Source organism: Salvelinus namaycush, chromosome 24 (assembly GCF_016432855.1).
Source record: "Salvelinus namaycush isolate Seneca chromosome 24, SaNama_1.0, whole genome shotgun sequence".
Taxonomy (NCBI): Eukaryota; Metazoa; Chordata; class Actinopteri; order Salmoniformes; family Salmonidae; genus Salvelinus; species Salvelinus namaycush.
The window spans coordinates 21,694,790-21,722,631 of NC_052330.1; the positions used below are offsets into that span (position 1 = coordinate 21,694,790).

The following is a 27,842-nucleotide window of genomic DNA, read 5'->3' on the forward strand; positions in this document are numbered from 1 at the left end:
ACACAGCACACACAGCACACACAGCACACACAGCACACACAGCACACACAGCACACACAGCACACACAGCACACACAGCACACACAGCACTTAAGATTGTCTCGCTATGTGTGAATTCATTGGTTGATGTGATTGGAAGGCACACATTACGTCAATGCCGATCATGAGGCTCATTTTCATGTGGCTCTCATCAGGAGACTAAGATGTGATGAATAAACTTCACTTCCCTCTGTCTCTATGTAAACAGCTGCAGCCAAGGCACTCAGAGGTTGGCTGGCTCAACCAGAGGATACCAGCTCTGAAATGGGTCACTTTGCAGAACAAAATGTCAAAAAATACTTTATTATAAAAAGTCCTACTTGTTCTAATTTAGATGTTGTTGGTTTTTGTTGGTTTCTTGGCACCGTTTACAGTAGTCAGAGTCAGTCTCTCCCTCTCCCCCTCCCTCCCTCCCCCCTCCCTCTCTCTGTATTCGTGGACCACTCCTTCTCTCTGGTTGGTGGAGAGGTGTCACTCAAGGCTTGACATCCAGCTAGTTGCTCTGGTTCAAGTTCATCTCCATCCCTTCCTCAGGGTCTTTCTTGCCCACCTCGGGGTTCTTCTTCCTGCCTAGAGCCTCAGCTTCCTCCATGGTGCTGGTCAGGGGCTCACCCAGCGTCTCTGGTAACCACAGGGTCAGAACACCTATTATAAATGCCAGGATCCCCACAATCAGCTATGGGAGAGGAAAGACAGGAGAAAAGGAAATTGAGTTAGTGGAAGAAGAAAAATGTGTAAGGGTATGTTATCATAATCAGAATATATGCTCTATCTGTATATATGTGTCTGTTGTTTACCTGTGGTAGGAATTGCCAAATGTCAGCCAGGTAGACACAGAAAGGAGCTACCACACTGCCCACACGACACATCATACTGCCACTGCCCACCGCCAGGGACCTAAGGGGAGAACACACTTTAATACAATTGATAGCATCTGTCAGGATACATTAAGTATGTTGGATAGAAGAATCTCACAGTGTGTCCTGTCTGTACCTGATGATGGTTGGATAGAGCTCACAGTGTGTCCTGTCTGTACCTGATGATGGTTGGATAGAGCTCACAGTGTGTCCTGTCTGTACCTGATGATGGTTGGATAGAACTCACAGTGTGTCCTGTCTGTACCTGATGATGGTTGGATAGAGCTCACAGTGTGTCCTGTCTGTACCTGATGATGGTTGGATAGAACTCACAGTGTGTCCTGTCTGTACCTGATGATGGTTGGATAGAGCTCACAGTGTGTCCTGTCTGTACCTGATGATGGTTAGATAGAGCTCACAGTGTGTCCTGTCTGTACCTGATGATGGTTGGATAGAGCTCACAGTGTGTCCTGTCTGTACCTGATGATGGTTGGATAGAGCTCACAGTGTGTCCTGTCTGTACCTGATGATGGTTGGATAGAGCTCACAGTGTGTCCTGTCTGTACCTAATGATGGTTGGATAGAGCTCACAGTGTGTCCTGTCTATACCTGATGATGGTTGGATAGAGCTCACAGTGTGTCCTGTCTGTACCTGATGATGGTTGGATAGAGCTCACAGTGTGTCCTGTCTGTACCTGATGATGGTTGGATAGAGCTCACAGTGTGTCCTGTCTGTACCTGATGATGGTTGGATAGAGCTCACAGTGTGTCCTGTCTGTACCTAATGATGGTTGGATAGAGCTCACAGTGTGTCCTGCCTGTACCTGATGATGGTTGGATAGAGCTCACAGTGTGTCCTGTCTGTACCTGATGATGGTTGGATAGAGCTCACAGTGTGTCCTGTCTGTACCTGATGATGGTTGGATAGAGCTCACAGTGTGTCCTGTCTGTACCTGATGATGGTTGGATAGAACTCACAGTGTGTCCTGTCTGTACCTGATGATGGTTGGATAGAGCTCACAGTGTGTCCTGTCTGTACCTGATGATGGTTGGATAGAGCTCACAGTGTGTCCTGTCTGTACCTGATGATGGTTGGATAGAACTCACAGTGTGTCCTGTCTGTACCTGATGATGGTTGGATAGAGCTCACAGTGTGTCCTGTCTGTACCTGATGATGGTTGGATAGAGCTCACAGTGTGTCCTGTCTGTACCTGATGATGGTTGGATAGAACTCACAGTGTGTCCTGTCTGTACCTGATGATGGTTGGATAGAGCTCACAGTGTGTCCTGTCTGTACCTGATGATGGTTGGATAGAGCTCACAGTGTGTCCTGTCTGTACCTGATGATGGTTGGATAGAGCTCACAGTGTGTCCTGTCTGTACCTGATGATGGTTGGATAGAGCTCACAGTGTGTCCTGTCTGTACCTGATGATGGTTGGATAGAGCTCACAGTGTGTCCTGTCTGTACCTGATGATGGTTGGGTGGAGCTCACAGTGTTTACTGTACCTGATGATGGTTGGGTAGAGCTCACATGTGTACAAGTAGATGAGGCCAAAGGCGATGGCAATAGCAAACTTCCCTGTCATACTGAGGAAGATGGCTAACACCTCGATGTCCTGAAGAACAAAAAGAAGGAGAACAAAGGAGGTGGAGGGGAGACAGGAAGTACCAGAGAAAGAGAGGGGAGGAAGATAGACAGAGAGTGAGCAATAGAGAGCGAGAAGAGAGCAATCAATAAGACTGTAAACAATTCCAAACATCTGTTTCCTGATTACTCAGCCAATCACATCACAGACACTAACGGATCACCTTAGCCCTGAATCAGTCAACAACTAGTTAGAGCTGGAATACATCATTTCAACCTGAGGAAATAAGCTATGATCTTTAAACTGAGAAATAGTAGTGTGATCTTTAAAAAAAGGTTTGCTTTTCTCCCAGTGAAGGAGGAAATTCAGTTTGTTCCCACCACCCCTCCCCTCTTTCTCTCCTCTCCGTCTCCTCCTCACTCCTCTCGGTCTTTGGCATCCCTCCCTGGCTGAGCTATCTGCTCATGCACGGAAAGAGTATCATCGCAATATATCCACTATATAAATATACAGTTGAAGTCAGAAGTTTACATACACCTTAGCCAAATACATTTAAACTCAGTTTTTCACAATTCCTGACATTTAATCCTAGTAAAAATTCCCTGTTTTAGGTCAGGTAGGATCACCACTTTATTTTAAGAATGTGAAATGTCAGAATAATAGTAGAGAATTATTTATTTCAGCTTTTATTTCTTTCATCACATTCCCAGTGGGTCAGAAGTGTACATACACTCAATTAGTATTTGGTAGTATTGCCTTTAAATTGTTTAACTTGGGTCAAACGTTTCAGGTAGCCTTCCACAAGCTTCCCACAATAAGTTGGGTGAATTTTGGCACATTCCTCCTGACAGAGCTTGTGTAACTGAGTCAGGTGTGTAGGCCTCCATGCTTGCACACAATTTTTGAGTTCTGCCCACAAATTTGCAGTCGCAAACCGTAGTCTGGCTTTTCTATGGCGGTTTTGGTGCAGTGGCTTCTTCCTTGCTGAGCGGCCTTTCAGGTTATGTCAATACAGGACTCGTTTTACTGTGGATATAGATACTTTTGTACCTGTTTCCTCCAGCATCTTCACAAGGTCCTTTGTTGATGTTCTGGGATTGATTTGCACCTTTCGCACCAAAGTACATTCATCTCTAGGACGCGTCTCCTTCCTGAGCGATATGACGGCTGCGTGGTCCCATGGTGTTTATACTTGCGTACTATTGTTTGTACAGATGAACGTGGTACCTTCAGGCGTTTGGAAATTGCTCCCAAGGATGAACCAGACTTGTGAAGGTCTACAATTTTTTTTCTGAGGTCTTGGCTAATTTATTTAGATTTTCCCATGATGTCAAGCAAAGAGGCACTGAGTTTGAAGGTAGGCCTTGAAATCCATCCACAGGTACACCTCCAATCAATTAGCCTATCAGAGGGCCTCCCGGGTGGCGCAGTGGTCTAGGGCACTGCATCGCAGCGCTAACTGCGCCACCAGAGACTCTGGGTTCGCGCCCAGGATCTGTCGCAGCCGGCCACGACCGGGAGGTCCATGGGGCGACGCACAATTGGCCTAGCGTCGTCCGGGTTAGGGAGGGTTTGGCCGGTAGGGATATCCTTGTCTCATCGCGCACCAGCGACTCCTGTGGTGGGCCGGGCGCAGTGCGCGCTAACCAAGGGAGCCGGGTGCACGGTGTTTCCTCCGACACATTGGTGCGGCTGGCTTCCGGGTTGGAGGCGACCTGTGTTAAGAAGCAGTGCGGCTTGGTTGGGTTGTGTTTCGGAGGACGCATGGCTTTCGACCTTCGTCTCTCCCGAGCCCGTACGGGAGTTGTAGCGATGAGACAAGATAGTAATTACTAGCAATTGGATACCACGAAAATTGGGGAGAAAAGGGCGTAATTTAAAAATAATAATAATAATTTAAAAAAGTGCCTATCAGAAGCTTCTAAAGCCATGACATCATTTTCTGGAATTTTCCAAGCTGTTTAAAGGCACAGTCAACTTAGTGTATGTAAACTTCTGACCCACTGGAATTGTGATACAGTGAATTATAAGTGAAATAATTTGTCTGTAAACAATTGTTGGAAAAATTACTTGTGTCATGCACAAAGTAGATGTCCTAACCGACTTGCCAAAACTATAGTTTGTTAACAAGAAATTAGTGGAGTGGTTGAAAAACGAGTTTTACTGACTCCAAGCTAAGTGTATGTAAACTTCCGACTTCAACTGTATATCCACTCAGGTAGGATAATAACAGGTTAATACAAGTTAAATGTGGAATTGTTCACATGCGAGCTGAACATTCGTTACATGGTCTTCCCACTCAAAAGTTTCAAAATGTCAAATTTTTTGGCTGGCTAAAATCAGTAAAGTACATTGTCCTCATGATTCCTCTAATGAAAGTGTCTGCCCAGCCTCTGGGCCTGTTTCATTGGGGCCTGTTCTGCTGGGGAGAGAGAAAAAAGGCTTCTGATTGTATAACATTTAAAAATCTATTTGTGGGAAATACATAGCTTTGGAAACACCTACTGTTGTTCTCAGCTTTCCGTTAGTATATTTTTTTATTTGTCATCTCTTAATAATGAGCTCAAAAGCAACTATTTTGCAGCCAAGATATTTGATATGGCTTTAAGATACAATGCGTGCGAAATGCGCATCGGCCTTTGTGAGTGTATAGGGTAGCAGGCTGCAAATACAAATGTACTGTTAGATTAGTACATGACTACTAGCAGTGGGTATTATATGTACTGTTAGATTAGTACATGACTACTAGCAGTGGGTATTATATGTACTGTTATATTAGTACATGACTACTAGCAGTGGGTATTATATGTACTGTTAGATTAGTACATGACTACTAGCAGTGGGTATTATATGTACTGTTATATTAGTACATGACTACTAGCAGTGGGTATTATATGTACTGTTATATTAGTACATGACTACTAGCAGTGGGTATTATATGTACTGTTAGATTAGTACATGACTACTAGCAGTGGGTATTATATGTACTGTTAGATTAGTACATGACTACAGTACTAGCAGTGGGTATTGTATGTACTGTTAGATTAGTACATGACTACAGTACTAGCAGTGGGTATTATATGTGCTGTTAGATTAGTACATGACTACAGTACTAGCAGTGGGTATTGTATGTACTGTTAGATTAGTACATGACTACAGTACTAGCAGTGGGTATTGTATGTACTGTTAGATTAGTACATGACTACAGTACTAGCAGTGGGTATTATATGTGCTGTTAGATTAGTACATGACTACTAGCAGTGGGTATTACATGTACTGTTAGATTAGTACATGACTACTAGCAGTGGGTATTATATGTACTGTTATATTAGTACATGACTACTAGCAGTGGGTATTATATGTACTGTTAGATTAGTACATGACTACTAGCAGTGGGTATTATATGTACTGTTAGATTAGTACATGACCACTAGCAGTGGGTATTATATGTACTGTTAGATTAGTACATGACCACTAGCAGTGGGTATTATATGTACTGTTAGATTAGTACATGACTACTAGCAGTGGGTATTATATGTACTGTTAGATTAGTACATGACTACTAGCAGTGGGTATTATATGTACTGTTATATTAGTACATGACTACTAGCAGTGGGTATTATATGTACTGTTAGATTAGTACATGACTACTAGCAGTGGGTATTATATGTACTGTTAGATTAGTACATGACTACTAGCAGTGGGTATTATATTTACTGTTATATTAGTACATGACTACTAGCAGTGGGTATTATATGTACTGTTAGATTAGTACATGACTACTAGCAGTGGGTATTATATGTACTGTTAGATTAGTACATGACTACTAGCAGTGGGTATTATATGTACTGTTAGATTAGTACATGACTACTAGCAGTGGGTATTATATTTACTGTTATATTAGTACATGACTACTAGCAGTGGGTATTATATGTACTGTTAGATTAGTACATGACCACTAGCAGTGGGTATTATATGTACTGTTAGATTAGTACATGACTACTAGCAGTGGGTATTATATGTACTGTTATATTAGTACATGACTACTAGCAGTGGGTATTATATGTACTGTTAGATTAGTACATGACTACTAGCAGTGGGTATTATATGTACTGTTAGATTAGTACATGACTACTAGCAGTGGGTATTATATGTACTGTTAGATTAGTACATGACTACAGTACTAGCAGTGGGTATTGTATGTACTGTTAGATTAGTACATGACTACAGTACTAGCAGTGGGTATTATATGTACTGTTATATTAGTACATGACTACTAGCAGTGGGTATTATATGTACTGTTAGATTAGTACATGACTACTAGCAGTGGGTATTATATGTACTGTTAGATTAGTACATGACTACTAGCAGTGGGTATTATATGTACTGTTAGATTAGTACATGACTACTAGCAGTGGGTATTATATGTACTGTTAGATTAGTACATGACTACTAGCAGTGGGTATTATATGTACTGTTAGATTAGTACATGACTACTAGCAGTGGGTATTATATGTACTGTTAGATTAGTACATGACTACTAGCAGTGGGTATTATATGTACTGTTAGATTAGTACATGACTACTAGCAGTGGGTATTATATGTACTGTTAGATTAGTACATGACTACTAGCAGTGGGTATTATATGTACTGTTAGATTAGTACATGACTACTAGCAGTGGGTATTATATGTACTGTTAGATTAGTACATGACTACTAGCAGTGGGTATTATATGTACTGTTAGATTAGTACATGACTACTAGCAGTGGGTATTATATGTACTGTTAGATTAGTACATGACTACTAGCAGTGGGTATTATATTTACTGTTATATTAGTACATGACTACTAGCAGTGAGTATTATATGTACTGTTAGATTAGTACATGACTACTAGCAGTGGGTATTATATGTACTGTTAGATTAGTACATGACTACTAGCAGTGGGTATTATATGTACTGTTATATTAGTACATGACTACTAGCAGTGGGTATTATATGTACTGTTAGATTAGTACATGACTACTAGCAGTGGGTATTATATGTACTGTTAGATTAGTACATGACTACTAGCAGTGGGTATTATATGTACTGTTAGATTAGTACATGACTACTAGCAGTGGGTATTATATGTACTGTTATATTAGTACATGACTACTAGCAGTGGGTATTATATGTACTGTTAGATTAGTACATGACTACTAGCAGTGGGTATTATATGTACTGTTAGATTAGTACATGACTACTAGCAGTGGGTATTATATGTACTGTTAGATTAGTACATGACTACTAGCAGTGGGTATTATATGTACTGTTATATTAGTACATGACTACTAGCAGTGGGTATTATATGTACTGTTAGATTAGTACATGACTACTAGCAGTGGGTATTATATGTACTGTTAGATTAGTACATGACTACTAGCAGTGGGTATTATATGTACTGTTAGATTAGTACATGACTACTAGCAGTGGGTATTATATGTACTGTTATATTAGTACATGACTACTAGCAGTGGGTATTATATGTACTGTTAGATTAGTACATGACTACTAGCAGTGGGTATTATATGTACTGTTAGATTAGTACATGACTACTAGCAGTGGGTATTATATGTACTGTTAGATTAGTACATGACTACTAGCAGTGGGTATTATATGTACTGTTATATTAGTACATGACTACTAGCAGTGGGTATTATATGTACTGTTAGATTAGTACATGACTACTAGCAGTGGGTATTATATGTACTGTTAGATTAGTACATGACTACTAGCAGTGGGTATTATATGTACTGTTAGATTAGTACATGACTACTAGCAGTGGGTATTATATGTACTGTTAGATTAGTACATGACTACTAGCAGTGGGTATTATATGTACTTGTTAGATTAGTACATGACTACTAGCAGTGGGTATTATATGTACTGTTAGATTAGTACATGACTACTAGCAGTGGGTATTATATGTACTGTTATATTAGTACATGACTACTAGCAGTGGGTATTATATGTACTGTTAGATTAGTACATGACTACTAGCAGTGGGTATTATATGTACTGTTAGATTAGTACATGACTACTAGCAGTGGGTATTATATGTATTGTTAGATTAGTACATGACTACTAGCAGTGGGTATTATATGTACTGTTAGATTAGTACATGACTACTAGCAGTGGGTATTATATGTACTGTTAGATTAGTACATGACTACTAGCAGTGGGTATTATATGTACTGTTAGATTAGTACATGACTACTAGCAGTGGGTATTATATGTACTGTTAGATTAGTACATGACTACTAGCAGTGGGTATTATATGTACTGTTAGATTAGTACATGACTACTAGCAGTGGGTATTATATTTACTGTTATATTAGTACATGACTACTAGCAGTGAGTATTATATGTACTGTTAGATTAGTACATGACCACTAGCAGTGGGTATTATATGTACTGTTAGATTAGTACATGACTACTAGCAGTGGGTATTATATGTACTGTTATATTAGTACATGACTACTAGCAGTGGGTATTATATGTACTGTTAGATTAGTACATGACTACTAGCAGTGGGTATTATATGTACTGTTAGATTAGTACATGACTACTAGCAGTGGGTATTATATTTACTGTTATATTAGTACATGACTACTAGCAGTGGGTATTATATGTACTGTTAGATTAGTACATGACTACTAGCAGTGGGTATTATATGTACTGTTAGATTAGTACATGACTACTAGCAGTGGGTATTATATGTACTGTTAGATTAGTACATGACTACTAGCAGTGGGTATTATATTTACTGTTATATTAGTACATGACTACTAGCAGTGGGTATTATATGTACTGTTAGATTAGTGCATGAACTACTAGCAGTGAGTATTATATGTACTGTTAGATTAGTACATGACCACTAGCAGTGGGTATTATATGTACTGTTAGATTAGTACATGACTACTAGCAGTGGGTATTATATGTACTGTTATATTAGTACATGACTACTAGCAGTGGGTATTATATGTACTGTTAGATTAGTACATGACTACTAGCAGTGGGTATTATATGTACTGTTAGATTAGTACATGACTACTAGCAGTGGGTATTATATGTACTGTTAGATTAGTACATGACTACAGTACTAGCAGTGGGTATTGTATGTACTGTTAGATTAGTACATGACTACAGTACTAGCAGTGGGTATTATATGTGCTGTTATATTAGTACATGACTACTAGCAGTGGGTATTATATTTACTGTTAGATTAGTACATGACTACTAGCAGTGGGTATTATATGTACTGTTATATTAGTACATGACTACTAGCAGTGGGTATTATATGTACTGTTAGATTAGTACATGACTACTAGCAGTGGGTATTATATTTACTGTTATATTAGTACATGACTACTAGCAGTGGGTATTATATGTACTGTTAGATTAGTACATGACTACTAGCAGTGGGTATTATATGTATTGTTAGATTAGTACATGACTACTAGCAGTGGGTATTATATGTACTGTTAGATTAGTACATGACTACTAGCAGTGGGTATTATATGTACTGTTATATTAGTACATGACTACTAGCAGTGGGTATTATATGTACTGTTAGATTAGTACATGACTACTAGCAGTGGGTATTATATGTACTGTTAGATTAGTACATGACTACTAGCAGTGGGTATTATATGTACTGTTAGATTAGTACATGACTACAGTACTAGCAGTGGGTATTATATGTACTGTTAGATTAGTACATGACTACAGTACTAGCAGTGGGTATTATATGTGCTGTTATATTAGTACATGACTACTAGCAGTGGGTATTATATTTACTGTTATATTAGTACATGACTACTAGCAGTGGGTATTATATTTACTGTTTTTTAGTACATGACTACTAGCAGTGGGTATTATATTTACTGTTATATTAGTACATGACTACTAGCAGTGGGTATTATATGTACTGTTATATTAGTACATGACTACTAGCAGTGGGTATTATATGTACTGTTAGATTAGTACATGACTACTAGCAGTGGGTATTATATGTACTGTTAGATTAGTACATGACTACTAGCAGTGGGTATTATATGTACTGTTAGATTAGTACATGACTACTAGCAGTGGGTATTATATTTACTGTTATATTAGTACATGACTACTAGCAGTGGGTATTATATGTACTGTTAGATTAGTGCATGACTACTAGCAGTGAGTATTATATGTACTGTTAGATTAGTACATGACCACTAGCAGTGGGTATTATATGTACTGTTAGATTAGTACATGACTACTAGCAGTGGGTATTATATGTACTGTTATATTAGTACATGACTACTAGCAGTGGGTATTATATGTACTGTTAGATTAGTACATGACTACTAGCAGTGGGTATTATATGTACTGTTAGATTAGTACATGACTACTAGCAGTGGGTATTATATGTACTGTTAGATTAGTACATGACTACAGTACTAGCAGTGGGTATTGTATGTACTGTTAGATTAGTACATGACTACAGTACTAGCAGTGGGTATTATATGTGCTGTTATATTAGTACATGACTACTAGCAGTGGGTATTATATTTACTGTTAGATTAGTACATGACTACTAGCAGTGGGTATTATATGTACTGTTATATTAGTACATGACTACTAGCAGTGGGTATTATATGTACTGTTAGATTAGTACATGACTACTAGCAGTGGGTATTATATTTACTGTTATATTAGTACATGACTACTAGCAGTGGGTATTATATGTACTGTTAGATTAGTACATGACTACTAGCAGTGGGTATTATATGTATTGTTAGATTAGTACATGACTACTAGCAGTGGGTATTATATGTACTGTTAGATTAGTACATGACTACTAGCAGTGGGTATTATATGTACTGTTATATTAGTACATGACTACTAGCAGTGGGTATTATATGTACTGTTAGATTAGTACATGACTACTAGCAGTGGGTATTATATGTACTGTTAGATTAGTACATGACTACTAGCAGTGGGTATTATATGTACTGTTAGATTAGTACATGACTACAGTACTAGCAGTGGGTATTATATGTACTGTTAGATTAGTACATGACTACAGTACTAGCAGTGGGTATTATATGTGCTGTTATATTAGTACATGACTACTAGCAGTGGGTATTATATTTACTGTTATATTAGTACATGACTACTAGCAGTGGGTATTATATTTACTGTTTTTTAGTACATGACTACTAGCAGTGGGTATTATATTTACTGTTATATTAGTACATGACTACTAGCAGTGGGTATTATATGTACTGTTATATTAGTACATGACTACTAGCAGTGGGTATTATATTTACTGTTAGCCATCTAGTTAATGTGTTTGGAGTTTTCACTTCCTCATGTGGTGAATAAGCCCCAAAATAAATTTGCCTATGATATTAGTTCACATAAAGATGTAGGCAAATTCATCTCTATTGAACCACAAAATTCATAATATTCTGGAACCCTATTTTAACAGTAAAAGCAAAAGCCTATTGTCAAATAATAATGAATGACAATCAATAGGTTAGGTTGCACATCACAATATCGTGAATCATGTATTCCTGCTTGGACATGTTAAATGAAACAACTTATTGTCACGATCGTCTTGAGGATAATGAGTGGACCAAGGCGCAGCGTGAGAGAAATACATCTTCCTTTTATTAGACGAAGACGTAACACGAAACGAAACACTCTTACAAAACTAACAAAACAATAAACGACCGTGAAGCTAATAAACGAAAGTGCACACACAAGCTACTAACGTTCAACATAGACAATTACCCACAAACACCTAAAGCCTATGGCTGCCTTAAATATGGCTCCCAATCAGAGACAACAATAAACAGCTGTCTCTGATTGAGAACCAAATCAGGCAACCATAGACTTTCCTAAACACCTACACTGAACACAACCCCATACATTCTACAAAACCCCCTAAACAATACACACACCCTAAACTAGACAAAAACACACAAACATCCCATGTCACACCCTGACCTAACTAAACTAATAAAGAAAATCAATATAACAAAGGCCAGGGTGTGACACTTATTAATTGAATATTATAAACTCGGCCCTGAATGCTGATTGCTGACAGCCATGGTATATCAGAACACATTCCACAGATATGACAAAAACATTTTTACTGCTCTAATTACGTTGGTAACCAGTTCATAATTGGAATAAGAGACCTTGGGGGTTTGTGGTATATGGCCAATATACCACGGCTAAGGGCTGTATTCAGGCACTCCGCGTTGTGCATAAGAACAGTCCTTAGCCGTGGTATATTGGCCATATACCACACCTCCTTGTGCCTTATTGCTAAAGCCTACCATCTCAGTAGTCTACTGCATAATCTAAAACACTGCAAATTACTTTAAGGTGATGCTACGCTACAGGACTGTTTTCCTAACACAGACTGGAATATGTTCCAGAATTCATTCAATGGCATTGAGGAGTATACCACCTCAGTCACCAACATCATCAGTAAGGGCATCATCGACGTCGTCCCCACAGTGACCGTACGTACATTTCCCAACCAGAAACCATGGATTACAGACAACATCCGCACCAAGCTAAAGGCTAGAGCTGCCGCTTTCAAGGAGCGGGACACTAATCTGGACGCTTATAAGAAATCCCGTTATGCCTTCAGACGAACCATCAAACAGACAAAGCGTCAATACAGGACTAAGATTGAATCCTACTACACTGGCTCTGACATTCGTCGGATGTGGCAGGGCTACAAAGAGAAACCTAGCAAAGAGTTGCCCAGTGACGCGTGAGTTGCCCAGTGATGCGAGCCTAAAAGCTAAATGCCTTTTATGCTCGCTTCGAGGCAAGCAACACTGAAGCATGCATGAGAGCACTAGCTGTTCCGGATGACTGTGTGATCACGCTCTCCGTAGCCGATGTGAGCAAGACCTTTAAACAGGTCAACATTCAAAAGCCGCGGGGCCAGACCGGTTACCAGGACGTGTACACAAAGCATGCACGGACCCCAACTGGCAAGTGTCTTCACTGACATTTTCAACCTCTCCCTGGCCGAGTCTGTAATACCTAAATGTTTCAAACAGACCACCATAGTCCCTGTGCCTAAGAAAGTGAAGGTAACCCTAAATGATTACCGCCCTGTAGCACTCACGTCGGTGAAGTGCTTTGAAAGGCTGGTCATGGCTCACATCAACACCATCATGCCAGAAACCCTAGACCCACTCCAATTCGCATACTGCCCCAACAGATCCACAGATGACGCAATCTCAATCGCACGCCACACTGCCCTTTCCCACCTGGACAAGAGGAACACCTATGTGAGAATGCTGTTCATTGACTACAGCGCAGCGTTCAACACCATAGTGCCTCCAAAGCGCATCACTAAGCTAAGGACCCTGGGACTAAACACCTCCCTCTGCAACTGGATCCTGGACTTCCTGATGGGCCGCCCCCAGTTGGTAAGGGTAGGCAACAACACACGCTGCCACGCTGATCCTCAACACTGGGGCCCCTCCGGGGTGCGTGCTTAGTCCCCTCCTGTACTCCCTGTTCATCCATGATAGTGTGGCCAAGCACGACTCTGACACCATCATTAAGTTTGCTGACGACCCAACAGTGGTAGGCCTGATCACCGAAAACGATGAGACAACCTATAGGGAGGAGGTCAGAGACCTGGCAGTGTGGTGCCAGGACAACAACCTCTCCCTCAATGTGAGTAAGACAAAGGAGCTGATCGTGGACTATAGGAAAAGGGGTCCCAAACACGCCCCCATTAACACATCAACAAACTATCATGGTCCAAACACACCATGACAGTTGTAAAGAGGGCACGACAACAACTTTTCCCCCTCGGGAGACTGAAAAGATTCGGCATGGGTCCCCAGATCCTCAAAGTTCTACCGCTGCACCATAGAGAGCATCCTGACCGGTTGCATCACCACCTGGTATAGCAACTGCTCAGCATCTGACCGTAAGGCGCTACAAAGGGTAGTGCGTACGGCCCAGTACATCACTGGGGCCAAGCTTCCTGACATCCAGGACCTATATACTAGACGGGTGTCTGAGGAAGGCACCAAAAATGTTTAAAGACTCCAGTCATCCAAGTCATAGACTGTTCTCTCTGCTACCGCATGGCAAGTGGTACCGGAGCGCCAAGTCTTGATCCAGAAGGCTCCTTAACAGCTTCTACCCCCAAGCCTTAAGACTGCTGAACAACTAATCAAATGGCCACCAGGACAATTTATATTGAAGACCCCTCCCCCCCTTTGTTTTTACACTGCTGCTACTCACTGTTCATTATCTATGAATAGACACTTCACAAATTACCTCGACTAACCTGTAGCCCTGTACACTGACTCAGTACCGGTACCCCCTGTATATAGCCTCGTTATTGTTATGTATATTTCTTGTGTTACTTTTTGTTTGATTCGATTTCTTGAACTGCATTGTTGGTTAAGGGCTTGTAAGTAAGCATTTCACAGTAAGGTCTACAACTGTTGTATTAGGCGCATGTGACAAATACATTCTTGATTTGATTTTAATGATAACACTTTTTTTGCGTTATCCCGCTAAAGAGAACTGGGGAGACCAAATCATGGGCTGGTGCCACCAACTGAAAAAGTTGGTGGCACAGGGGAAAATGTTAGAGCCCTGTCAAGGGGTGTGATTTTTAATCTGCTGCAGAGTAATGTGTTCTTCTGGGAAGAGAAGCATGCGATAGGATTTTATGCAGAAAAATAGGTAGGAAAAGCTATGCATGTTTGTGAACACGGAAGTCAGTGATTCATTTGTTCTGTAGGTTATTGAGGCAGTACAAATGTGATGTGACGAAAATTCTGACTAAAAAGAAAGGGCATTAGATGACTAAAATGCCCACTGTTTTCATAATTTTGACAATAACTAGACTAAATCATTATTCAAATTACAAAAATGTGACTAAGACTTAATGGTATTATAGTCAAAATGACTTAAAAATAGTCAAAAAATAGTACCAAATGAACACTGGGATGGAGTATGGCAGTATAACTCTCCTCCAGCTCAACCAATCTGACCTAGTGCACCTGCAGTACTATAACTCAGGCTGTTTCCATGACGCAGCAAATCCACAGTAGACTATACTATAACAGGCCTCTCTCTCTCTGGTGGCCTGCGGCTGTGGTGGACAGGGCTGTGCACAGGCGTTTGGAGGAGCAGGTTGATTTCTTGGCCCTTTGGCTAAAGATAGAGCCCATCTGTGCATGTGCCTGGCTACGGCCCATTAGTAACAGATATGGAGATCCCTCCCTGCTGAGGGCAGAAAACTATTGGCTGCTGCTGGAACAAACCTGTTGAATCCCACCACTTAGAAACACACACGCACGCGCACATGCACACATATTGGCCAGTGTTGGTCAGGTTACAGTTAGAGATAGGTTTAAGGTGAAGGGTTTAGGTCAGGGCATGTAAACTTCTGTGCACAGGCCATTTCTACTAAAATGAATCCTGAATGGTTACCCTCCATCCATCTGTTCAAGTCTCAGACGGATCTCCAGGGTCACATTAGGTTTGAAACGTTCTGCAGTGAAGATGTGTAGCATGTGTCAAAACACACACATTACCACAAGACTGACTTAAGACGGACGGGACAGATTGGATTAGCTCAATTCATATCACTGTGCACTCTGGGTAAATAAGACCAGGTAGTCAGGGTAGGCTGACCCTGTGGTATAATGTTGACTCCTTTCCTTGTTTTAATAATAGTGGCTTTAAGGGATTTGTCACACTTGCTCCTATCCTTTGATTTCTCTCTCGCTCACACACACCCACACATACACACACATACCCACAGACACACACGTGATTACTTGTACATACGTTTGGCACCACAATGATGAGCATGCAGGCCATTCCAGTCAGCAGCAGAGCCGGAGCACATGTCCTCTTCCTGCCCACCCGGTCCATCGCATAACAGCCAATCAGGTAGGAGGGGAACTCCACCGCACCTGGAAACAGACAATCACAAAGGATGTCAGAGCAAGACAGCGGGCATGGCTGGCATTGTGACATTCTGTGAGGTGACATCTGGAACTGGGCCAGCATTGCCCGTAATTTGACTGAAAGGTCCTAGTGACGAGACTGTTTAATCTTTGATACTTAAGAGCATAGAGAAAAGAGCTTGCTAGATGCACTTCCTCTGAGTTTCACAATTGATCTAAAGTGCAGCCAAAAAGAGGGCCACAGACAGCTAGGCTTACTCTGAGCAGGAAGTGGGGTTTGTGGCTCTTTCTTCAAACACATATCTTCCAAACACAATATAGGCTTATTACATTATTCTCATTGCCCTCATTACATCCCACAAGTACCTAGCCTAAAAATCTACAGTAGTGAGATATTTTTGTGTCTAACAAAGTGAATCATGGTTAAAAAAGATATTGTATCTTACTGACCTGGGCAGGTCCCAAAAGCATTGTAGCACTAAGATAATTGTAATTCCACTGAAACTAAATGTACAAAAGATTATCTTAGTGCTTACGATGCTTTTGGGAAATGGCCCTGATCTGCCCTTAATGAAACCAGAACTGGAGAAAACTAGTTCTGTTGCTCACCACACACACATTAGGTAATGACTTTAAAACTATGTATACATCCAACGGCACATCCAGTTTTAAACAGTTGTCTGTTTACAGTGTAGGTGCCCAGACATTAACATGCCCAAAGCAGTATTCTGTCAAGTATCCTTCCTGTAGAATAAACAGAATAGTAAACACAGAATAGTCAACAGGCAGAGCCATGGGACAGACCAGACACAGACCGTGTTTACATGGCCAAAAGCAGCTGTGTCTGTATAAACACACCTTTGTCTGTCGCTGTAGGAGCCTGAATTAGCAGCACCAGCTAGCAGCAGCAACACCAGCTAGCAGCAGCAACACCAGCTAGCAGCAGCACCAGATACCAGCAGCACCACCAGCTAGCAGCAGCAACACCAGCTAGCAGCAGCACCACCAGCTAGCAGCAGCAACACCAGCTAGCAGCACCACCAGCTAGCAGCAGCAACACCAGCTAGCAGCACCACCAGCTAGCAGCAGCAACACCAGCTAGCAGCAGTACCAGCAACACCTAGCAGCAGCACCACACAACACTCCCTGTCTGTCTGTCTGTCTGTCTGTCTGTCTATAGCTACCTCAGCCAGCCCATACTGTCTCAGTATCAACATCAGCCACATATACAGTAGTAGAGTTCAGCAGCTTTAGTTCAGTGTATAGAATGCTCATCTGTCCATGACCATCTACATGTACTATATGAATACATTTTTGCTTGATAGGGAAGTAAATATATACAGCTTGGTGGTCACTCCCCTAAATATATACAGCTTGGTGGTCACTCCTATAATCACCCCTAACACAGTACATACACATCATATGCCCCACCCACACACACCCCCATCACAGTCTCACCAGCCAGGAAGAGGTTGATATACTGGTTGCCCCCCAGGTTAACAGAGCCCAGGGAGAAGACGTAGTAGCCCAGGCTGCTGATGAACCACACGGCCCCCACCGTCACTGTCCTCCACGCCATCCTCCATGTCCCAAACAGGTCCAGGATGCTCAGCTTCTTCTCGGGCTCTGCCGGCTGGGCTACCCCCGCTGCCACCTCCTTCTCCAGCAGAGCCTCCTCGGGTTCCAGGAGGTTCCCGGCCCTCAGGCGGCCAGGCTCCAGCCCGTTGAAGCGGGCAATGGAGTCCAGCAAGACCTGAGTCTCCTGGAGCCTCCCCTTAGCCATCAAGTAGAAGGGCGTCTCTGGGAACTTCCAGCAGAAGAAGAGGAAGGGGGAGGTGCAGGTGGAGAGGATGATCTGATAGCTCCGCCAGGTCCGCACCAGGTAGCCCATGATCGCTACCATCATGACGCCCGTGGCAAAGGCGGCGTGCACGTGCATGGAGGTCCATGTGCGCACCTTGCTGCCGGTGAACTCGGTCACGTACACAAACACCACCACAAGGTAGCCACTAGACACCTGCAGAAAGGGAGGGGGGGGGACATTGGAACACAACACAGGGCAAGAGCCTCAAATCACATATAGGCTACACACACAGAGACAGACACACACACACACACTTTACTCTTGATGCATAAATCTAATGCCTGACACAAGTCTCTGATGTGTGTTATCCTCTGGTCTGTGTTTAGTAAATAGATCCTGAGAGCAGACTGTGGTTAGACCTTATCCTCAGGGAATGACCCAGATATTAGCCCAAACAGCTCACAGACATACAAGCATTAGCATAAACATGCACACACACGCTAACATAGATACACAGGAAATAGTCTGGTCGGTTGTGCTTGGGGTTTCTAAAACGGCCTTTCAAATCTGTAACTCTTACAGGGTTTACAGACCACAATACGAACAACAGAATATGGCCTATGGTCAGAGAGAATGTAGGGTTGAACAGACACCTGGCTGTAAGACTGAGAATGTGTGTATATGTGTTCTGTTATGAGCAGCACAGGGAGGGTTTGTGTCTGGGCACAACATAGGACCTACTATGTAAGCAACATTTTATAGCCTTGTGGCCTGCTAATATTAACGACCCTCTCCCTTTCCTTCCAGTACAACCTGCCATTCCTTTTAGACACATAATCTAATACTGACAAATACAAATACTGTATGAATACTAACTAATGTATGAATATAACTGCATTCCTGAACTTGACTTCTGCATAAATCAAGAACTCACAGTATGTCTATGGGAGATGAGTTTGAAATGTCAAGTAAAGTTTCTCCATAAGAGAATATTTTATTGAGTGTCTCCCTACTGCAGGCCTTACACTACATTCCTCTCCACACACACACACTCACCATGGCGAGCAGGAAGCGTATGAACATAAATAGGTAGTAGTTCCCCGTAAATGCCACGCTTACACCAAACACAAACTGGCACAGGCTGGTGATCATCAGGATCCTCTGTCTGCCAACCCTGAGAGACAGAGGAGAGAGAGACAGAGGAGAGAGAGAGAGAAGGAGAGGGAGAGAGAGAGGGGGGGGGGGGAGAGAATGTGAAAAGTTAGGATTACTTGTTAGGGTGTACAGTTAAATAGTTGCACCAAGGCCTGTGTTGTGGCTGACTGTCATCCTGACTGAGCCATAAGTTCCAGAGCAGGGTTGTCAAACAAATTTTGCCATGGGGGCCACATTCTGTCAGAAAACAGTCCTTTATCCATCGTTTTAGGAATTTTCGATGCTCCCGGACTGTCATTTCAGTTATTATTAGCGAGCTGGACACACTCAAGACACTGTGTGAATGTAGGTCAATTATAATTTCTACACAGTTTGGATTTGGTTTTAGTCATTTTGAGTACACTTTTACTCAAACCGCCCGCTTGGCCGTCTGATTGACACCTGTTGTAGAGACATACTTCATGTATTTACAAAAAAGGCCCTCTGCTATCTACTGTATCTGACGACATGCGAAGAGTTGAGAGACAACTATTCAATGTCACACAAGCTCATATGAAGTGAGCGCAAAATAAGAGGTATGTATTGCTGACTGGGAATTGCACATCGCCACACAGAAGTTGTGATTGAGTCGGTTTGTTTGTTGTGTGAGTACGTGACTTCATGTGACTCAAGGCATTGATCTAGAACAGAACAAATATTGGTTAAAATAATGTTAGACAACAAGTTGGGAGCACCACAGGGTCAGCCACAGGGTCAGCCACAGGGTCAGCCACAGGGTCAGCCACAGGGTCAGCCACAGAGTCAGCCACAGAGTCAGCCACAGGGTCAGCCACAGGGTCAGCCACAGAGCAGCAGTTTGGGTTGAAATTGTACATCACTATACAACAGTAGTGGCTGAGTTCATAGGTGTGTAGGTTGTGTGTTTGTTTGTGTGTGTACCTGCCTGCATGTGCCTCAAGGCCGCCAGACTAGATAGAACAAAATCAATGAACAAGTTGGCTAATGACACATTCATACTGCCCCAGTGTATGAGCATGGAAGTAGTCTAGTAGTCTGTCTAACTACGACACAATCTAACTCGTCATCTTCCCCGTCACTGAATAGGATGTGATCTCTTAATGCCATGCTGTCCTATACCCCACCATATTGACTGGTACCACAAGGTTGTCCAGCCAAAGTACACACAAGCAGCATAGAATGCATAGCGACAACATTTAAAGTGAACACACTATGGAACTTTGAACTGGTAATATATAGGTTCCAATCCACAACACAAACAGTTTCACAACACCACAGGCTGCCACTCTTCTGCATGGGTCATCACTATCAGTCACAAATAAGAGGCCAAAATGCCTTATTAGAATCTCAAAAACTGCCTAAAAAACTATCCAACAGCCCATAACGATACAGCCCAGGTAGGCACACCCTCACCCCTCAGTCCCAGCTCAGGGAATGGGTTTGTGGGCATGAGGGTTCAACTGAGTGCCCCATTCTCTAAATAGTGGACACCTAGACCATGACTCAGGCTAGGGACCTAGCTGTAGCTGGATCCAGGTACCTCTTCTGGCTTTGGCAGGCCTCTCCTGTCCTGTCTGGACTAGAGGTCGACCGATTAGGATTTTTCAACGGCGATAACGATGCCGATTATTGGAGGACCAAAAAACGATATCGATTAATCGGCCGATTTTTAAAAATGTATTTGTAATTATGACAATTACAACAATACTGAATGAACATTTATTTTAACTTAATATAATACATCAATAAAATCAATTTAGCCTCAAATAAATAATGAAACATGTTCAATTCGGTTTAAATAATGCAAAAACAAAGTGTTGGAGAAGAAAGTAAAAGTGCAATATGTGCCATGTAAAAAAAGCTAACGTTTAAGTTTCTTGCTCAGAACATGAGGACATATGAAAGCTGGTGGTTCCTTTTAACATGAGTCTTCAATATTCCCAGGTAAGAAGTTTTAGGTTGTAGTTATTATAGGAATTATAGGACTATTTCTCTCTATACCATTTGTATTTCATATACCTTTGACTATTGGATGTTCTTATAGGCACTTTAGTATTGCCAGTGTAACAGTATAGCTTCCGTCCCTCTCCTCGCTCCTACCTGGGCTCGAACGAGGAACACATCGACAACAGCCACCCTCGAAGCAGCGTTACCTATGCAGAGCAAGGGGAACAACTACTCCAAGTCTCAGAGCAAGTGACGTTTGAAACGCTATTAGCGCACACCCCGCTAACTAGCTAGCCATTTCACATCGGTTACACCAGCCTAATCTCGGGAGTTGATAGGCTTGAAGTCATAAACAGCAGAGCTGCTGGCAAAACGCATGAAAGTGCTGTTTGAATGAATGCTTACGAGCCTGCTGGCGCCTACCATTGTTCAGTCAGACTGCTCTATCAAATCATAGACTTAATTATAACATAATAACACACAGAAATACGAGCCTTAGGTCATTAATATGGTCGAATCCGGAAACGATCATCTCGAAAACAAAACATTTATTATTTCAGTGAAATACGTAACCGTTCCATATTTTATCTAACGGGTGGCATCCATAAGTCTAAATATTCCTGTTACATTGCACAACCTTCAATGTTATGTCATAATTACGTAAAATTCTGGCAAATTAGTTCGCAATGAGCCAGGCGGCCAAAACTGTTGCATATACCCTGACTCTGCGTGCAATGAACGCAAGAGAAGTGACACAATTTCACCTGGTTAATATTGCCTGCTAACCTGGATTTCTTTTAGCTAAATATGCAGGTTTAAAAATATATACTTCTGTGTATTTATTTTAAGAAAGGCATTGATGTTTATGGTTAGGTACATTCGTGCAATGATTGTGCTTTTTTCGCAAATGCGCTTTTGTTAAATCATCCCCCGTTTGGCGAAGTTGGCTGTCTTTGTTAGGAAGAAATAGTCTTCACACCGTTCGCAACGAGCCAGGTGGCCCAAACTGCTGCATATACCCTGACTCTGTTGCACGAGAAGTGACACAAAGAAATTCATGTTAGCAGGCAATATTAACTAAATATGCAGGTTTAAAAATATATACTTGTGTATTGATTTTAAGAAAGGCATTGATGTTTATGGTTAGGTACCTTTTTCGCGAATGCGCACCGCATCGATTATATGCAACGCAGGACACGCTAGATAAACTAGTAATATCATCAACCATGTGTAGTTAACTAGTGATTATGATTGATTGATTGATTAAACTTATCTTATAAAAAACAATGCTAGCTAGCAACTTACCTTGGCTTCTTACTGCATTCGCGTAACAGGCAGGCTCCTCGTGGAGTGCAATGAGAGGCAGGTGGTTAGAGCGTTGGACTAGTTAACCGGAAGGTTGCAAGATTGAATCCCCGAGCTGACAAGGTAAAAATCTGTCGTTCTGCCCCTGAACAAAGCAGTTAACCCACCGTTCCTAGGCCGTCATTGAAAATAAGAATGTGTTCTTAACTGACTTGCCTAGTTAAATAAAGGTGTAAAAAAATACCGATTTCCGATTGTTATGAAAACTTGAAATCGGCCCTAATTAATCGTCCATTCCGATTAATCGGTCGACCTCTAGTCTGGACAACTGGGCGTTATCCTGCCAGGGGTCTTGTATGTCCACACTGTACCAAGAGTCTTAAACTGTCTCTCTGGCTGTCGACTGGCTGTTACCCTGTAGTGTCAGATTCACTCACGGAAAAGCCTCTCTGAACCCCCACACACACTGTTACCCAAACACACACTTTCACACTCTGTTTGCCTGTTTTTCTGTTCTGGCCTGAGAAAGAGGTGACATGAAGACTGATGGGTTTGAGAGATGAGGAGAGTAGGCTCGGGAGATTCTACGGACCCGCTGAGAATAAACCCTCACCCCTCACACCAGGCCCATAAACCATCACCCCTAATACCAGGCCCATAAACCCTCACACCAGGCCCATAAACCCTGACATCAGGCCCATAAACCATCACCCCTAACACCAGGCCCATAAACCCTCACACCAGGACCATAAACCATCACCCCTAACACCAGGCCCATAAACCCTCACTCCTAACAGCAGGCCCATAAACCCTCACACCAGGACCATAAACCATCACCCCTAACACCAGGCCCATAAACCATCACCCCTAACACCAGGCCCATAAACCCTCACTCCTAACACCAGGCCCATAAACCCTCACCCCTAACACCAGGCCCATAAACCCTCACCCCTAACACCAGGCCCATAAACCCTCACACCAGGCCCATAACCCATCACCCCTAACACCAGGCCCATAAACCCTCACACCAGGCCCATAAACCATCACCCCTAACACCAGGCCCATAAACGCTCACTCCTAACACCAGGCCCATAAACCCTCACCCCTCACACCAGGCCCATAAACCCTCACCCCTAACACCAGGCCCATAAACCCTCACACCAGGCCCATAAACCCTCACCCCTAACACCAGGCCTATAAACCCTCACCCCTTACACCAGTCCCATAAACCCTCACCCCTAACACCAGGCCTATAAACCCTCACCCCTAACACCAGGCCCATAAACCCTCACACCAGGCCCATAAACTCTCACCCCATAAACCATCACACCAGGCCCATAAACCCTCACCCCTAACACCAGGCCCATAAACCATCACCCCTAACACCAGACCTATAAACCCTCACCCCTAACACCAGGCCCATAAACCCTCACACCAGGCCCATAAACTCTCACCCCTAACGCCAGGCCCATAAACCCTCACACCAGGCCCATAAACCATCACCCCTAACACCAGACCTATAAACCCTCACCCCTAACACCAGGCCCATAAACCCTCACCCCTAACACCAGGCCCATAAACCCTCACCCCTAACACCAGGCCCATAAACCCTCACCCCTAACACCAGGTCCATAAACTCTCACCCCTAACACCAGGCCCATAAACCCTCACACCAGGCCCATAAACCCTCACCCCTAACACCAGGCCCATAAACCCTCACCCCTAACACCAGACCTATAAACCCTCACCCCTAACACCAGGCCCATAAACCCTAACACCAGGCCCATGAACCCTCACCCCTAACATCAGGCCCATAAACCCTCACACCAGGCCCATACACTCTCACCCCTAACACCAGGCCCATAAACCCTCACACCAGGTCCATAAACCCTCACCCCTAACACCAGGCCCATAAACCCTCACCCCTAACACCAGTCCCATAAACCCTCACCCCTAACACCAGTCCCATAAACCCTCACATCAGGCCCATAAACCCTCACACCAGGCCCATAAACCATCACCCCTAACACCAGGCCCATAAACCCTCACTCCTAACACCAGACCTATAAACCCTCACCCCTAACACCAGGCCCATAAACCCTCACACCAGGCCCATAAACTCTCACCCCTAACACCAGGCCCATAAACCCTCACACCAGGCCCATAAACCCTCACCCCTAACACCAGGCCCATAAACCCTCACACCAGGCCCATAAACCCTCACCCCTAACACCTGGCCCATCTATCCCTCTATCTTTCCCTCAGTACATCTATATCCCCTGGGCCTTTCAGGATAGTCTGGGTAACACCTAACTCTCAAAGTCCTCCTGACTTCAGAGTCTGGAATGGCTCTTTGATGTTGTCGGCACAATGTGTTGATTAAGGGGGCTGTGCTTTTACTGGTTGGCTCTCTGTTTCTTTCTCACTCAAAACACTCACTGGATTTTCAAATCCAAAAATGTGAATTTCTGAGTGAATATTGCATTAACAAATGGCCTCCTTTCCAGACCAGTGTGTCACAGCTTTCCCTGCGCTGTGCGGCACAGCCAGTGAGGGACAGGGTACAGGGGCACAGCCAGGGAGGTACAGGGTACAGGGGCACAGCCAGGGAGGGACAGGGTACAGGGGCACAGCCAGGGAGGGACAGGGTACAGGGGCACAGCCAGGGAGGGACAGGGTACAGGGGCACAGCCAGGGAGGGACAGGGTACAGGGGCACAGCCAGGGAGGGACAGGGTACAGGGTACAGGGCACAGCCAGGGAGAGACAGGGTACAGGGGCACAGCCAGGGAGGGACAGGGTACAGGGGCACAGCTGGGGAGGGGCACCGCAGGGGGCAGACACATTCCCCATATTTGGGAATAGGTAGGTGGGGAAAGCTCCTCTTACCTATCAGCGATGTCCCCGAACACCAGCGCTCCGACCAGCACACCAATCATAAAAGTGGGCTGACACAGCTTGGCCAGCCATTCCCTGTCACACACTAGGTCCCAGTCTGTCACGATGCTCTGATACACCTCGCTGTGGTCGTACACGTAATGGTAGTTCCTGTCGCACTTCTCTGTCGTCCTGTTGACGAGCTGCTCGTAGGTAAAGTCTGTGGGGTTAATCCGCTGGGTTCGCTGGCAGGTGCTGAGCTCCCACTGTTTGCCCTCCGCAGTCCGCACCACCATGGGCCCGTTCGCCGGTTTAAAGAACGGCAGCACCTCCTCCAGGGAAGCACCTGTGTAGTTCCCGTACAGGACGTCAGTTACGTTACCGGGCGGTGCGCAGACAAAGCTTGGCCTCTCCACAAGGAACACAGAGGCCAGGTAGTGGATTCCACAGGCTATGGCCTGGAAGACAGCAGCAAAGTACAGACATGCCTGGAACCTAGGAGGAGGAGAGATGAGGGGAGTTATGTTCTGGAATTGAGGAGGAGGAGAGATGAGGGGAGTTATGTTCTGGAACCTAGGAGGAGGAGAGATGAGGGGAGTTATGTTCTGGAACCTAGGAGGAGGAGAGATGAGGGGAGTTATGTTCTGGAACCTAGGAGGAGGAGAGATGAGGGGAGTTATGTTCTGGAACCTAGGAGGAGGAGAGATGAGGGGAGTTATGTTCTGGAACCTAGGAGGAGGAGAGATGAGGGGAGTTATGTTCTGGAACCTAGGAGGAGGAGAGATGAGGGGAGTTATGTTCTGGAACCTAGGAGGAGGAGAGATGAGGGGAGTTATGTTCTGGAACCTAGGAGGAGGAGAGATGAGGGGAGTTATGTTCTGGAACCTAGGAGGAGGAGAGATGAGGGGAGTTATGTTCTGGAACCTAGGAGGAGGAGAGATGAGGGGAGTTATGTTCTGGAACCTAGGAGGAGGAGAGATGAGGGGAGTTATGTTCTGGAACCTAGGAGGAGGAGAGATGAGGGGAGTTATGTTCTGGAACCTAGGAGGAGGAGAGATGAGGGGAGTTATGTTCTGGAACCTAGGAGGAGGAGAGATGAGGGGAGTTATGTTCTGGAACCTAGGAGGAGGAGAGATGAGGGGAGTTATGTTCTGGAACCTAGGAGAAGGAGAGATGAGGGGAGTTATGTTCTGGAACCTAGGAGGAGGAGAGATGAGGGGAGTTATGTTCTGGAACCTAGGAGGAGGAGAGATGAGGAGAGTTATGTTCTGGAACCTAGGAGGAGGAGAGATGAGGGGAGTTATGTTCTGGAACCTAGGAGGAGGAGAGATGAGGGGAGTTATGTTCTGGAATCGAGGGGTTCAATAAAAGGACAACATGAGGAAGTTGCATCAAAGGAATGAAACCCTTTACTATCCAACACATAGAAATAACTTCACCCTGATTGATGAATGCACAATGAAGTAAAATGACACCCAATCATTTATGATAGCCTACTGTAATATAAAAACAATGAGGTTTTTTTTCTTTATTAAGTAGCCTAACAAAAACAGAATATTCTCCATGTACAAAAAAAAAAAACATTGAATATAGGTCTACATCAAGTGTTTTGAATATAGTGAGAATGAAACAAAGAACTATAGGCTATTCTAATGGAGAATGTTTATCCAATTTTAACGCGCCAATGATGCAATGCACTACATATGTTTCTCTCCAAAATCAAGTTCAGACCAACTTGAAGGAAGAAAGCTGCTGTCTTTTGTTAGCAGAGAGAAATAAAGAAACATTTACTATAAGGACTACAATACTTACTATGTAGGCTAACTACACATCAATAGAACAATAATCGCCGTAGTTCTATAAAAATAACCATGTTGTCTACAAGAGGGGTGTAAGGTCGTCATATGCCAAGGGAGGGTTGTCGAGTAAACATGAAAGAGTCTCTGGACAAAATAAGTTTATGATATTAGTTATGTTAATTCAATGCAATTTAAGTGGAAATGACATTATTGTTCTGGGTACCTTTTGAAGTGTCCAAGCTCATCAAATAGACGATCCACGCTCATAATTCCTTGACAGGTATTTCGCGCGCCTCTCGCTCCAGTGAGTAGCGGATTCTGCATCGACTCGCCACTGACAATTTGTAAATGTTGGCTTTTACTGGACGCGGGTAGGAGGGGCACGCTTAGGGGAAATTTCCACTTAGTGCGACGAACAGGGAAAAACACTTTTCAATTATGGTGAGAAG

At 43.3% G+C, this 27,842-nt stretch overlaps 1 protein-coding gene across 2 annotated transcripts; it reads right to left on the reverse strand.

The window, feature by feature from the left end:
- Positions 1-27,737, reverse strand: LOC120019080 (solute carrier family 22 member 16-like). Of its 2 annotated transcripts, none has more exons than XM_038962320.1 (8): positions 27,617-27,737; positions 25,607-26,089; positions 19,350-19,467; positions 17,948-18,506; positions 16,368-16,495; positions 2,405-2,514; positions 837-936; positions 1-715 (listed from the first exon to the last, which is right to left on the reverse strand). In XM_038962320.1, exons 1-8 carry the CDS (start codon positions 27,715-27,717, stop codon positions 533-535), a joined length of 1,782 nt encoding a protein of 593 aa, XP_038818248.1. In that variant the 5' UTR covers positions 27,718-27,737; the 3' UTR covers positions 1-532. The 2 variants fall into 2 exon arrangements, with proteins under 2 accessions (XP_038818248.1, XP_038818250.1); XM_038962322.1 differs by having other exon boundaries at positions 25,607-25,940; positions 27,617-27,736.
- Positions 27,738-27,842: the final 105 nt, after the last annotated feature.

Excerpts from the sequence above, each read along its gene's own strand:
- LOC120019080 (XM_038962320.1), bottom strand. The coding sequence starts at position 27,717 with ATGCAGAATCCGCTACTCACTGGAGCGAGAGGCGCGCGAAATACCTGT. Across the intron at positions 18,507-19,349 it reads TACGCTTCCTGCTCGCCATG|GTGTCTAGTGGCTACCTTGT; the intron begins GTGAGTGTGTGT and ends CCCTTTCTGCAG. Across the intron at positions 937-2,404 it reads CTCTACCCAACCATCATCAG|GTCCCTGGCGGTGGGCAGTG; the intron begins GTACAGTAAACA and ends TTCTCCCCTTAG.